This window comes from Ursus arctos, unplaced genomic scaffold (genome assembly GCF_023065955.2).
Source record: "Ursus arctos isolate Adak ecotype North America unplaced genomic scaffold, UrsArc2.0 scaffold_17, whole genome shotgun sequence".
NCBI lineage: Eukaryota > Metazoa > Chordata > Mammalia > Carnivora > Ursidae > Ursus > Ursus arctos.
In genome coordinates this window covers 4332501-4344958 of record NW_026622841.1, presented here as the reverse complement: position 1 = coordinate 4344958, position 12458 = coordinate 4332501, and the positions used below count along the sequence as shown (strand labels likewise).

Here is a 12458-nt window from a genome sequence, read left to right as displayed (position 1 = left end):
GTCCTGGGGATTTGGTTTTCATGAAGGCAGCACCTGGTTTAGTTTCTGTGCTCTGTCAAATGTAGTGTTCCATTTTAATGTTTAATTTGGGGTGGAAATTTTTTTAAACTTTTTTTTTTTTTTTGTGGAAAATGCATAAGCCACTGTTCTAAATTTATGTAAAAATTCACTGCACTGTTTCTATAAACCTGCCATACATTCTTTATTTTAAATAGACAGCTTTTCTAAATCATTGTGCTCTGCTTAGACAAGTTCTGTCTCCATGGTTGAATTTATGAGTGGATTTGAATAATAAATTCACATTTCAATGAACATATTTTCATTAAAACTGTAAGGTTTATTTTACTGTACTTTTAAATAATGGCTTATTATTAAAGCTATACTTTAAATTCATGCAGTTTTTGAAACTTAGTGCATGGTTACAAGGAGGAAGACAAAAGAGTATGAAACATTACTAGTTTAGGGAGATTAAAGATAGATAGAAGTTTTTCACTGAAGAAAGTAAGAGGGCAACCTGCAGAAGATTAATCTAGGTAAATACAAACATTGTACTCTTGGTCCCAACTCTTCATGCAGTGGAGCTATTGTTGGGTGGGGAGTAAATCCAAATACTGATTTCTTGGCATTATTAATACCTCTGTCAGTACGATGTTTGCTCACTTTATGGAGTGATCTGGCTTTTAGAAGTCAGGCTTGTTCACGTGTGTAGAAGGTATGTACTTTCTTAGCATGTCCTCTAAAGGCAGATAAAAACTGAATAAAACTAAGAGGAAGATGCTAATGGACCTCTTTTTAGAATTCTTTATGCAACTGTCTGGTCAAGACATGTTGCTTATAATTGATGTGTCCATTACTTGAATTCTCTTGTAATTATAGTCAATAAGTCTTGTAAATGTGTTAAAGCTCGCTAAAAGCATACAAATTCAAGAACAGAGTAAGGCTAATAATTTAAAATAATCAATGTAGGCATTTCAGCACTTAATTTCCCTTGTGTGTTGATAGCTGATCATTCTTAATCCATTAAGATTTATTTAGTCGTTTACAATGCAAAATAGGTTTGCACTGGTCACTTGTGCCATTTGAAAACGTCCGCTAGGTTAAGTGCAGAATGTAGTCCATTAGTCTTCCTTGACTATATGTATTAATTGCATTTAAAATCAAGTTAATGTGGATGTGAAAGTGAGGTAACTATCAATATGTGACAAAGTAACCCTACTTATATAAGTTACATCATTGATTGTAACATTTAGTAAAAGTTAGCATACTTTTTAACATCTTCTGTTGGGCTTATCAGCAAGTACATTTTTATCATGTTCCGAAGCACCCCAATCAGTCCTGCTCCTCAGAACACAGCGCCAGTCTACCATTTCAGTTTGGCAAGCCACTTTTGGGGGGATGTTGCTCTCCCGGTTTTAATCCAAGGTTTTTTTGTTTTTTGTTTTTTGCTTTTTTTTCCTTGGGGCATCTTAAAATGAATTGCTTTTCTGGTATTTTGCTTATGTCCATGAAGTAGTAATCTGGGGACTGTTATTAATGGTTAACTGGAAAAGGACTTACTCTTCCAATCCCTGTTTTCATATTTTGTGATTTACTCTATATTTTATGTCACCTTTTCTTCCCATCCTTAGCACGATAAAAGCGGCACTCTAAGAAATAAATGAGTTTGGGTTTTCAAGAATTGTAGGAAAAAAGCACCCCAGAGTTTTCCTGTGCCTTTGCTTGTGTGAAGTCATCAGTATGACCAGTGTCGCCTTTCCCCTTCCCTTATTTTAGGAGTGCAGAGACAGCTGTTCATTTTCTCTCCTGCATTATTCTGTTGGTTAGAGCTTTCCTTTCATAGGACGTGGCTGGCAGATGTCATTCAACTAGAAGACTGTCGGAAGCCCTTCATTTGATGTTCTGAGCACACGGGGTCACTTGTGCTGTTTGGAAATGTTCACACACAGGGAGATAGGGAGTTGTGTGACTTCACTGAAAAAGTCTCACATGGGGGCTGGTCGTGTTTAACTTAGTATGTACCTGACAGTTCAGAAGCTGAGTCCGCTTGAGAAGAGACGGTGAGGAGAGTTGGTCTGTTGACTCCACGCCTAGTGAGAGCCTGGGCTCCACTCTGTTCACTCTTCATCTTTGCGCCCCCACTGTGTGGGTTCACTGTGTTACTCAGTGAATGAATGAGTGAAGGACGGAATGAAGTGTTCAGCCTTTAGGGAGGGTTGTGGCATTGAGGCTACTGTGGAGAAGCATTAGTTCTTTAAGACCTAAAGTTTGACTATCATTTTTTTAACGTTCATCTCACATCCACGTATGCATAGCAATTAGCTGTGAGTGATGGTGAGGAATGGCTGTTGTAGGTCTGAGTAAAGGTTTAGTTTTAAAAATCTTTGGAATTCTTTTGGTAAAATTGTAAAGTGCCAGAAAGCTCGAGGGTCTTTTTTGTTTTTTCCCTTTCAAAAAACATCAGAGGCCAGGTGAAAAGAAGAAAACCTGTGGATAATGCTGTTTCCAGGAATGGAACTAAATAATATTGACAGTTTATAATAATCACGATACACTTGCAAGAAAGACAAATTTAGATACGTGGGTTTACAAATTTTGCCTTATAAATAGTATGCCTGGATTCATTTTGGGATGTGTCTAGCAAGCTTAAAACTGGAAACATTGTTAGAAAAAAGAGGACCTTTTTTTTTTCCTTATGCAGAAAAGTATTATCTCTGCTTCCCTGGAATTTTTATGGCACAGAAAGGAGATGTTAACACAGTCTGTTTTGAATATAAGATGTGAAAAATAGTCAGGACCTCTGTGATTTCTGCACAAATGCAGTCAACAGAATAACTCATTTATGTGTTGTCAACACACTAGCAGTGAGGAACTAGAGCTTTCCACCAAAGAGCCACGTAGAGTAACTTGAAAGGTTCTCACCCAGCCCCTGTGGCACCTGTGCTCACACAGGAGGGACTCATCACAGTGGCAGTGCAGTGGGAGCATGACGAAAACCTAGATCCACAGGAGATTTGAAATGCTTTCACCCAAACTAATGCAAATGTTGAGAGCTTTATTTTCTTTGGTTGGAGTCCTGATGTTATTGTTAATTAATAATTTCCTAATTGCCTTATTACCTTTAATGCATTTCAATTTAAAGTGCAGGTAATCTGGTTCTTCTCACTCTTTCCTTTTCTATATCCTTTTATAGAATTCTGTGTCGAGATGAGATGTTTCCAGATAGTGATAGGCTTAGTTTTATCAGAATCATTTAAATAAACTGTAGTTTCTAATGTGATTGATAGAATGTGATTGCTGTAAGCTGCAGCCTCAACCTGCTTTTGACATTTAAACATATAAAGCTGACTAGATATAACCATTCAGGTGCTAAATATATTTTACATCTACTTCTAACAGTAGAAATGGAGGTATTAAGAGATCTGGCTTCATTGTCATTGAACTGTGAAATATTCAACCTTGTCTGCCCGTGCTTAGTCCTGTTGACTTTTTTATTTCTGTTAGAAGATTAAAATTAAATGCTTCACTTTTTTTGTCAGCTTTTGGGAATTAAATTGAAATTTAAGACTCTAAAATTTTTTACTGAGTGCTTCAATTTCAACAAAGTATTCTTGGAGGATTATTTTTTTCAAGGGCACTGCACAAAGGTTCATTGATCAAATATGATTTATTGCAATTTTTTTATTTGAGCTCTTTTTGTATATTTATTGAAGTTCACATATATCATATTCTGTCTATATTAGAAGAGGTATTTCACCAAATAGGTACTAAACGTGATACGAAAGATCTGGAAATGGAAACATATTGTACTGATTTTAGACTGTGATTTTTATGATTTTGATTTATTTATTTGAGGATTCAGTGGTTAGAAAATTGAAAAATGGTATATACATGATGCGCTTAAAGGAATGTTGCTTCTCATTAATGTGGGTACTGATTATCCGTTAGTAACTATGTTCCAGTTACATTCTATCTGTTCCTGACACTAGGTTTGTCAATGCTGAAATTATTTTGTTTTCTCATATTTGAGTATAGGTTAATCTTTGTGAAATTAAAAAAAAAATTGTGGTACTGTGCTTTTTATGTTGAAATATTTGTTCTTGAAATCAATTAAGTGTCAGTACTGCTGGTTTGCAGAATCATCACAGATTTTTGACTATAAAATGATCATAAAAGCAAATAATTTATCCATTGTATAGTCTTACATTGTGTGCTATTAAAATAGTAGTGTAGTGAATCATTTGGGAAAAATGTCAGAAAAAAAATCTGAAATGCCGTTCTTAATGTGAGTAAAATCAAAGCTGCAGAAATATGAAGAAAGGAGGTGGCCACTGAGAAATTTATTTGATGATAAATATACTTTACAAAATACCCGCTACTCTGTATGCATGTGTTTTTATAATGCTCCTTTTTAAATGTTAAATGACTTTAAAAGATATTTTTGCAAATCGTTCGAAAAATATTTAAAATTATTTAGCTCATCTTACCTACTTAGTACTGCTCAACTGTATCACTTTTGACTTTAAATCTTAAAAATGTTATTGAAAGTTAGGAACACTCACTGAAACATTAAAGTCTTCTTGGTGGAATAATTATGGAATGCAGGTCTATTCAAGTTAGAAAGGAATGCAGGTATTCCATTTTGGGGCCAGAGATTTCTAAACAGATGAAAAGTATGATTTAAGATCTAGGCCTCTTTTTAAACTATCAGTAATGTATTATTCAAATTCAAATCATATTTTATGTTAAATTTACTTAGGATCAAAACCATTCAAGTGCAAGATATGCCATTTTGCAACAGCTCAGCTTGGCGATGCCAGAAACCATGTCAAAAGGCACCTTGGGATGAGGGAATACAAGTGTCACGTCTGTGGGTGAGTAAATTGAAACCATCTCTACCGTGGTGAACCAGGAAGCATGTGCAGGATAGCCATTGTTTCAGAATTCAAAACTGATATGAGTAAGAGTGGCTAAAATTATGCATGCGTATCCTCCTTTCCATTGTTATGGTAAATTCCTTAAATACAGTTATGACATTCTTCTCCCACTTCTAATCCTCTACTGAAGATGAGCAATTTTATGGGCTACAAGGTCAATTTGAACCTGTAATCTGTAAATTGACTAAATTATAGGATGTTCATTCACATTGCCAGGGAGAACTGTAAATTCCATTTAAAGACATAAAAAAAAATACATAATACAGCTTTAGGAGTGTATATGTATGTATGTTTTTTCTTTCTTTTGCTATACTGCTTTCATTTTAATCAGATTAATGGCTCTTTGGATAGACTGGACATACTCCATAAGGAGAAAGGCAGAAAAAGATTTAATTTTGGACAACTGGTTACTGATTGTTACAGAGATGAAGCTTAAATCAGCAGTGCATAATGTGTGTTTTTGTGTAACTTTATTTCAAAACTTGTTGTTTTCCATTTTTAGTTAACGGCTCTTCCTCTAAAGAACCATTCACGGTGTTAAACTGTCACTCAGATGTGTTGGGTTGAATAGGAAGCACTGAGATGCCTTAATGCACAACTAATTAATTTAGCAGAAATGTTTAAAAGGTTTTAAAATGCCGTGACATCTATGGTATATCATAGGACATTGAGAGCTGGTTTTTAATACCCTACCTCTGATTAAAAACATATTTTAATGCTATTAATCTAGAGAAATTAACGAGTAAGCGCATCATCTGAAAACACTTTCTGTGGAACCTGAGAACCCTGCAGTTTTTGTGGCTGGTTCCCTAAGTACTGCGGGTTCAGTTCAGTTATGCAGTGTGCACACGTTAGGGTAGGTTTCCTTTTTTAGGGGAAGGTTCTTCTGGTTGGCACTACCGAGTAAATATCTTTTAAAGTCAAAATCAGCTCCTGTCTTTTGTTGGACAGTACATTTCATTCCAGGATGCCGTTGCATTTTTTGACCCTTAAGATAGTTTTACAGATAACTTCGCAAGCAGTTTTATTAACCGTGGTCTGTGATTTATTCATTGGCAGAATTGATGGTTCAGTGAGTTGCAGCTAAAGTAAATGAAGATGAACCTTTGCCCTAAAGCCCCCGAAAGATCAGTGGGAGAATGAGTTTTGTTGCTACTGATTTTAGCTGCGAGGGTCGAGTGCCAAATGGTTCAGTTTAATTGCTCTAGGTCTTGGAATTTTAAAAGATACCTCATTTATTGTTTTTTTACCATATGAGTTATAGGAAAGAGGAAGGGCCTGACTCCAGCGGACATTTGCTGTTAGGGGGCAATCAGCAGTTTCTTCCTCATTTCTTCAAAATAATTAAGCAGCTTTTGCAAGCTCTATTATTAGAAATCTAATTCCATCCTTTTTTTTTTTTTTTTTAATTAGGGTTACTAAGTCTGGGGAAGGAGAAGAAGAAAGTTTATCAGAGAACAGTTTCTGGCATAGGTGGCATCCAAAACAATACACGATCAGTTGGCTTTGATGGTCCGGTTTAAATAGTGCGCACTTTGCTTAGCTCACTGCTTACCACACACCACTGAAGTGTTAAGTGGTTTACATACTTGATTCCCAAGATAAAGAATTATAAATACAGAGAGATATATTGAGTTTCATACTGCTGTCCTAGAAGTCTCCATGTGTATGTGCATAGAGAAAGCAATCTAGATTTCAAAATCGTACCTTTTAACATTATGGTAGTCATTTAATTTTACTTGACTTTGAAATAATAGTTCTCTTAATTTTTTTAAGTGAAATTTGATTTAAAGGTGATATAATAATTTCCATAGGGTAGATATTTTCACAGTGGAGCTTCAGAACTTTTGTTCTGAAGAATTGCAGTAGATTGAAGAAGGTCTTTTGGTCTCTGGAGTTGAAACAGAACAATAATGAGTTCGAATCCTTTAATGGTAAAGAAAAAGTACCATAGGGCATCTGTATTTCGTGTGTTTTGAAGGGATAGGGCAATATGTAGGTTAAAAGCTAAAGTGAGACACATAGAAGAAAGCAAGAATTGGCTATCAGGTTAGTGGCGGTAGAGAGCATTGGTACATTAACATTAGTGACAATGTCAATTCATTATCATTGATGGCTAAATAATCCTAGAAATGCTCAGTGGACCTATTAGTTCCTGAGCATAAGCAGCTCATGCTGCGTTTCTTCATTAGCTTTCATTGCTATAAATTTTGCCTTTTAAAAAAATCATGCTTTAAAAGGTGACGTGATCTTTCAGGAACATTAACTCTATAATTTTGTCACAAACAGAAGGTCCTGCACTGTGTTTTTCTTTCTGCAGTAGTCAGTACCTTCATCTCTGCCCCTTAGGATTTTATGAATAACCTTTCATTACCTGAGTTGTAAGAGAGAAACTGTTTTCAAAGAGTTCTGATTGAGTAATAATGTATAGAAATAACGGAGCAGGCACATTTTAAAAATGAAATTATTGCTCACACTGTTGTATTATTTTGTCTTAGTAACCTCTTGCTTTTCTTGGAAAAAACTCATATTTTATAGGGAAATTGATGAAAATGACAGTACGTTTTGTTGAACTGAGCTCAGTGTTAATGGTTTAGGTTACTTGTAACTGACTTGTTTTTCTTATCTTTATATAAGAAGGTTGTGGGTGCTCATCAGGTATGTATCCTGACTACTTCTACTGAGGCTGAGTTTGACTTGCGCATTAGCTACTCCCTTGACAAAGATTTGCCTTGTAAACTTTTACTTCAGGTGTTTGGACCCACACTCATTTTCTTTTATCTTAAAATCGAGCTTAAAGATTCATTTTCTCCACTTCATCTGCAACAAATCCTAGCTGCAGTATATCATGGATGTAAGTTAGTCTGTAACGCAGTTGAATGTGTTAGGTGTCTAATTCCTGCCAGGTACCTAGGGTTCAGAATTCAGGATTTCACTTTCGTGTACCCATGCTTTATGTGTTCATGTTGCAGTGAAAATTTCAGATATGTGTTGCTTTGCAATTCCTGTTTTAAGAACCTGTTATTGATAACTTCATTTAAAAACCTTTGATTTTACTTTCACTTTTAAGAGGAGCAGTTTTTGAAGAGTACAGTTTCCTAATGTTTTTCTTATAGCTGAATGTGATCTCAGCAGGAATTTTATACAGTATAGGTGTGTTTATAGTGAGCACTTAATGGGCAGTTTATATGAACATGTGCTGTGGGTCTGATGTGGGGCTAGTGGGGTGAGGATAAGAAATAAGAGAAAGCATCTCGATACAGAAGTTAATAATTTTCTTGGGAACATATGCTTAAAAATAGGTTAAACACATATTTTTACTGAATCAATGATCTCTACCTTTGACTACTAAAAAAATAATTTGAAATCTCAGTGGCTTACGGACACCGTGTTTTGTTGGATCTATTTAAATTTAATTTTCTCTGTGTCTGTGTGTGTACATCCACGTAATAGTATATGCAGTACTATCAGCAGTAAATAATACTGATGCAATGCTGGTTCTGCTCTTCACCTTAACGTTCACTTCTTCTGTTGATCTCTTGGTGTCATGAGGTTGTTCATCTCCTATTTATTATTCCCATTGTACAGATGGTGGACTTGAGATTAAAAGCATTTTTAGTGATGGACTCAAATTATGCACTAGTAATGGTAGACCGCTGTTTTCCTTCCTTTTAACTGTCCCTTTTTTTAAAAAAAAATTCTCTGCTTTTTGCAATATCTGTTATTTTGGTTACTGACTTTAATTTGTACTTGTTTTTTTCTCTCTAGGCTGTTCTCATCAGAATGTAATAACTGTAACTTACCTCCTTCCAGCCCCTAGCCACTTCTGTTTTCTGCTTTTAAAAAGTTGCTTGCACGGTATTTTCCTTTAACATTGTGGTATTCAGTCTGTTTTTGTATCTCTTTCTCTGTTTCACTTTTCTCACATTAGAGCGTTGTTTTAAATAATTTTATTACTCTTCTCCATTGTTCTTTATGTGTTGATAATTTATTGCACTTGAGTGATTACAAATTGAACATGCTATAATGGAATTAGGTGCCTAGACAGATGAAGATAGTATTGTGTTTTCATTAGGACAAGAGGGGTAAAAATTAATGAGCTTAGGTTACTGTTTTTGTTTTTCATGACCAGTTACTTAAAAAAAGAAAGAGCGAGAGAGAGAGTTAGTAGCAGACTAGTAAGTGGCCTGCGATTTGCGAAAGCCTCAGAGCTGCCAGCTGACGGCTGCATGCCGCTCCGCACAGACACCAGGACGCCGGGTCTGGGGATCCTGTTATTTTTCTGATTGACTTCCCTGCGTCTGGTCTTGAATCTTGTGTGTAGAGTTAAGTAGTTGAGTAGAACTTACCTAATCGGGAGAGAATAAGGGCATTTTCTCAATCCGTCACCTCTGGGTTCATGGAAAGATTCTAGACATTTTCTATTGTGTATTCATGTGCTTATGAGCTGTTTATTCTAATTTGGTTTAAGAAACCTTAAATAGAAAGTTACTAATGCAGTGAAACTCGTTTTGTGTGTGTGTGTGGCATTACCTAGTTTTTGTGCATTAGAAGGGATCTCTGTGTAGATGATTATAATGTCACTTTCTGACCTTTGCAGCTTGAATAATTGTAAATCATTGCTTCATAATGTGTCAGAGAATGTCTGTACTAGGCAATTAAATGGCAGAATATAATAGACCAAATTATTGCCTGTCATGTTTTCAACAACACAGTTAGTATTTGAGTTACACTTAATCATTACGTGCATTAGCAACTTCATTGGAATCCAGCTTCAGGCTGAGCATGAAATACATTACATTATTTAAACCTCTAATGGTACAAGTCATTTATTTGTGTTGAAGTGTGCAACATGCAGAGTTTCATAAAGCAGGGAACACTTGAGAGCTTAATTTATCCAAATCAAAGTCTAAATGCAGATAAACACAAGTGGCAAAAATTAGTAATTTTTATAGGCTGGAAATATTTAAAAATACATGGTTGTGGGTAATTGTAGGCAGCAGGAATAAATTAAAATCACTATTTTTAGTCTGTTCTGAGAACTAAAGCTGTGTATACCTAAATCATTAAAAGCACCCTGGAATTGCATTTTTAGCTGAACAATTAATTACACCCATCATATCTACAGATGTATCCAAATAAAATAAGCATTTGGTTTGGCTGATTGTTTTGGCTAAAGAGATATAGATAGAAAAAGTTTGTTTTATGTTGTGGCATGAATTATGCTTATAACAATGTAAAATACAGCATCTCAGTTTTGTAAAAAATTTAAATTAACATTCAAATACTCATTATAAAGGGTATATTACATATTTTATCTATATAATATTTTAAAGCTTTTTGTTTAATGATGTATTTTTGCCTTTAGTTTGAAATTTAGAAATGCCACATAGTGATTACTGTCTCTCTTCCTGTCAGTGAGGAATACAAAATTAACATTGTTGGTTTATCCCTCTGGTGCTCAAGTCCTTGAAATACCATTTAGTGAATGAACATTGTTTTATATATTTTATATACAAATCACTTTGTAATCTGAACGTGTAAAAGATATCTTAGTTATAATATTAAAATAAAAAGCACTCTTTCTCAGATACGATTCTGAGGTGTTTTACAGTGAACTCTTGTAAATCCAGGAGAGACCTGGGGTAAGATTAGGACAGTGGTGGAGAGACAGAAGGAGGCTGTGGCCCCTGTCTCCTCACAGTGGGGGGGCTTTGCCACCACCACACCCTATTCTCCATGTTATAATAGTGTTTTCTTGAATTTTTGTCATGGAAGAGTGAGGCATAGGTTTATTTCAAGGCAGTATGTATGATCAGTCTGTAACAAAGTAGAGCACATTGTCATGTCTTGGTGTTGTAGTTGAAAACATTGGCCTCTCTAAGATCTTTTCCAGTGAAAAATTCGTATCTCAGTGACATAAGTCATTTTTGCTTTATTTTTATTTTAAAATGATTTTGTGGTGATTTTAAAATCCAGTTGTGGAATCTTAGGGTTCTTTAGCTCTCCTGATGCATACAGTGGAATATGGGGAGGGGTGGGGGAGCCAGTCCTTTGGGTTTCCTTTGCCTGTCCTATGATTTGTGTGTGTGTGTGTGGGGGGTGGGAGTGGGGAGATGGTTAACCTGTTTTTTCCTTCCCTCTTCCTGCTCATGTGTTTCTGAAAGTCATTTACTTTCTGGAGGGTTTTGGTCTTTGATTTGTCTAATACTGAATATAGGAGGTGTTGGAAATGTAGATAAGAGGGAAGCATAGCCACTGATTCAGGGACTCATTTGTTTCCCATTGGGCGCATTCTGGAGAGTTTCCTCTCCGTGCAGACCCAGTGACCAGCCCGTGCAGGGGCCTTGCAGTCATGTGCTCTGAGGAAGAGGAACAGACAGGAAAAGGGACGCACTGTAGGAGTAAGAACAAGGACAGTGGTCTGTGGGGAGTGCTTGGGAGCAGCAGGAAATGCTTCCTTTAGAGGTTATGTTTGAGTTGGGCCTTAAAGGATGAGGAGGTATTTACAAGGCTAATTTGGACATTTTTAGTAGATGGAGCAAAAGAGCAAAAGTAGTGAAGAATAGAATAGCACGCCATATTAACACTGCAGGAAATTCCTGGAGTATAAGCGGCTGGTGGCGTGAATTGGAGGATTTAAAAAAATATTGAATACACATTTATGGAACATCACTATGTGCCAGTGCGCATAGTCTGTAGAGTTAGAAAGCTCAACATAATATGTGCTTCAGATGGATGGAGAAAACTCAGGTAAAGAAAGAAATGTCCACGGCTCGCTGGACCAATGCCCAGAGTTACATTTCATCGGATAGCTAGCATTCGATATGCGGGTGAGTGGGAGTTAGTTAGATAGCCAGGGGCAGCCCATTCGAGGCAGGGCTTGGGGATGTTCGAGAAGGAGCATGGTGTGTTGGGTACCCGAGAGGACTTTAGCTCTGCCAAGGTGAGATTGTGAAGCAAGTAGCATAGCCTGGGCAGCTGGGCGAGGCAGGCCAGGCCAGGCCACAGGCCCGTGCCATGTGGCAGTGTTGAATGGTGGCCTTGCCCACTGCTTTCTGCCACTCCTTGACTTGTCTGCTTTCTTACAGTTTTCTGGACTGTGAATAGATAGGGGAAGGAGGAGGTGTAGAGCTTGCTGGGAAGGTAGTCACTGCTGCAGAATCGAGGGGCCTGGGAATTGGCTGCAAAGTGATTTTTATGAGAATTTCACTGTTTGTAATTTTAATTAGGGATGCTTTTGATTGTGAATAATTGTAATGAAAACAGGTTGATACCGGTTCCGTATAACCTAAGGCAGCGTAGTTCCAAATAATAATTATAAGGACATATAATTATGTGGCCATGCTCCAGACATCCATGTGTAGCTAGGATGTCGGACATGGGTGTGTTTCCGTGTGTTTCCGCCTGCAGTTCATGAGGCTGGGCAACGGAAGCTGGGGTGGAACATCGTCAGTCTGAAGATACATACTGAGTAATGTGCACTCTTGTGCTACGTCGTCGTCCTCGAGTGCTTTCCTCATT

General features: G+C 36.7%; 1 protein-coding gene across 1 annotated transcript in view; it reads left to right on the top strand.

The window, feature by feature from the left end:
- ZNF407 (zinc finger protein 407) overlaps nucleotides 1–12458 on the top strand; it is a 449588-nt gene that overhangs the window by 40576 nt on the left and 396554 nt on the right. The window contains 1 exon segment of the mRNA XM_026496488.4: nucleotides 4757–4871. Within this exon segment, the coding sequence (XP_026352273.2) occupies nucleotides 4757–4871 (115 nt within the window).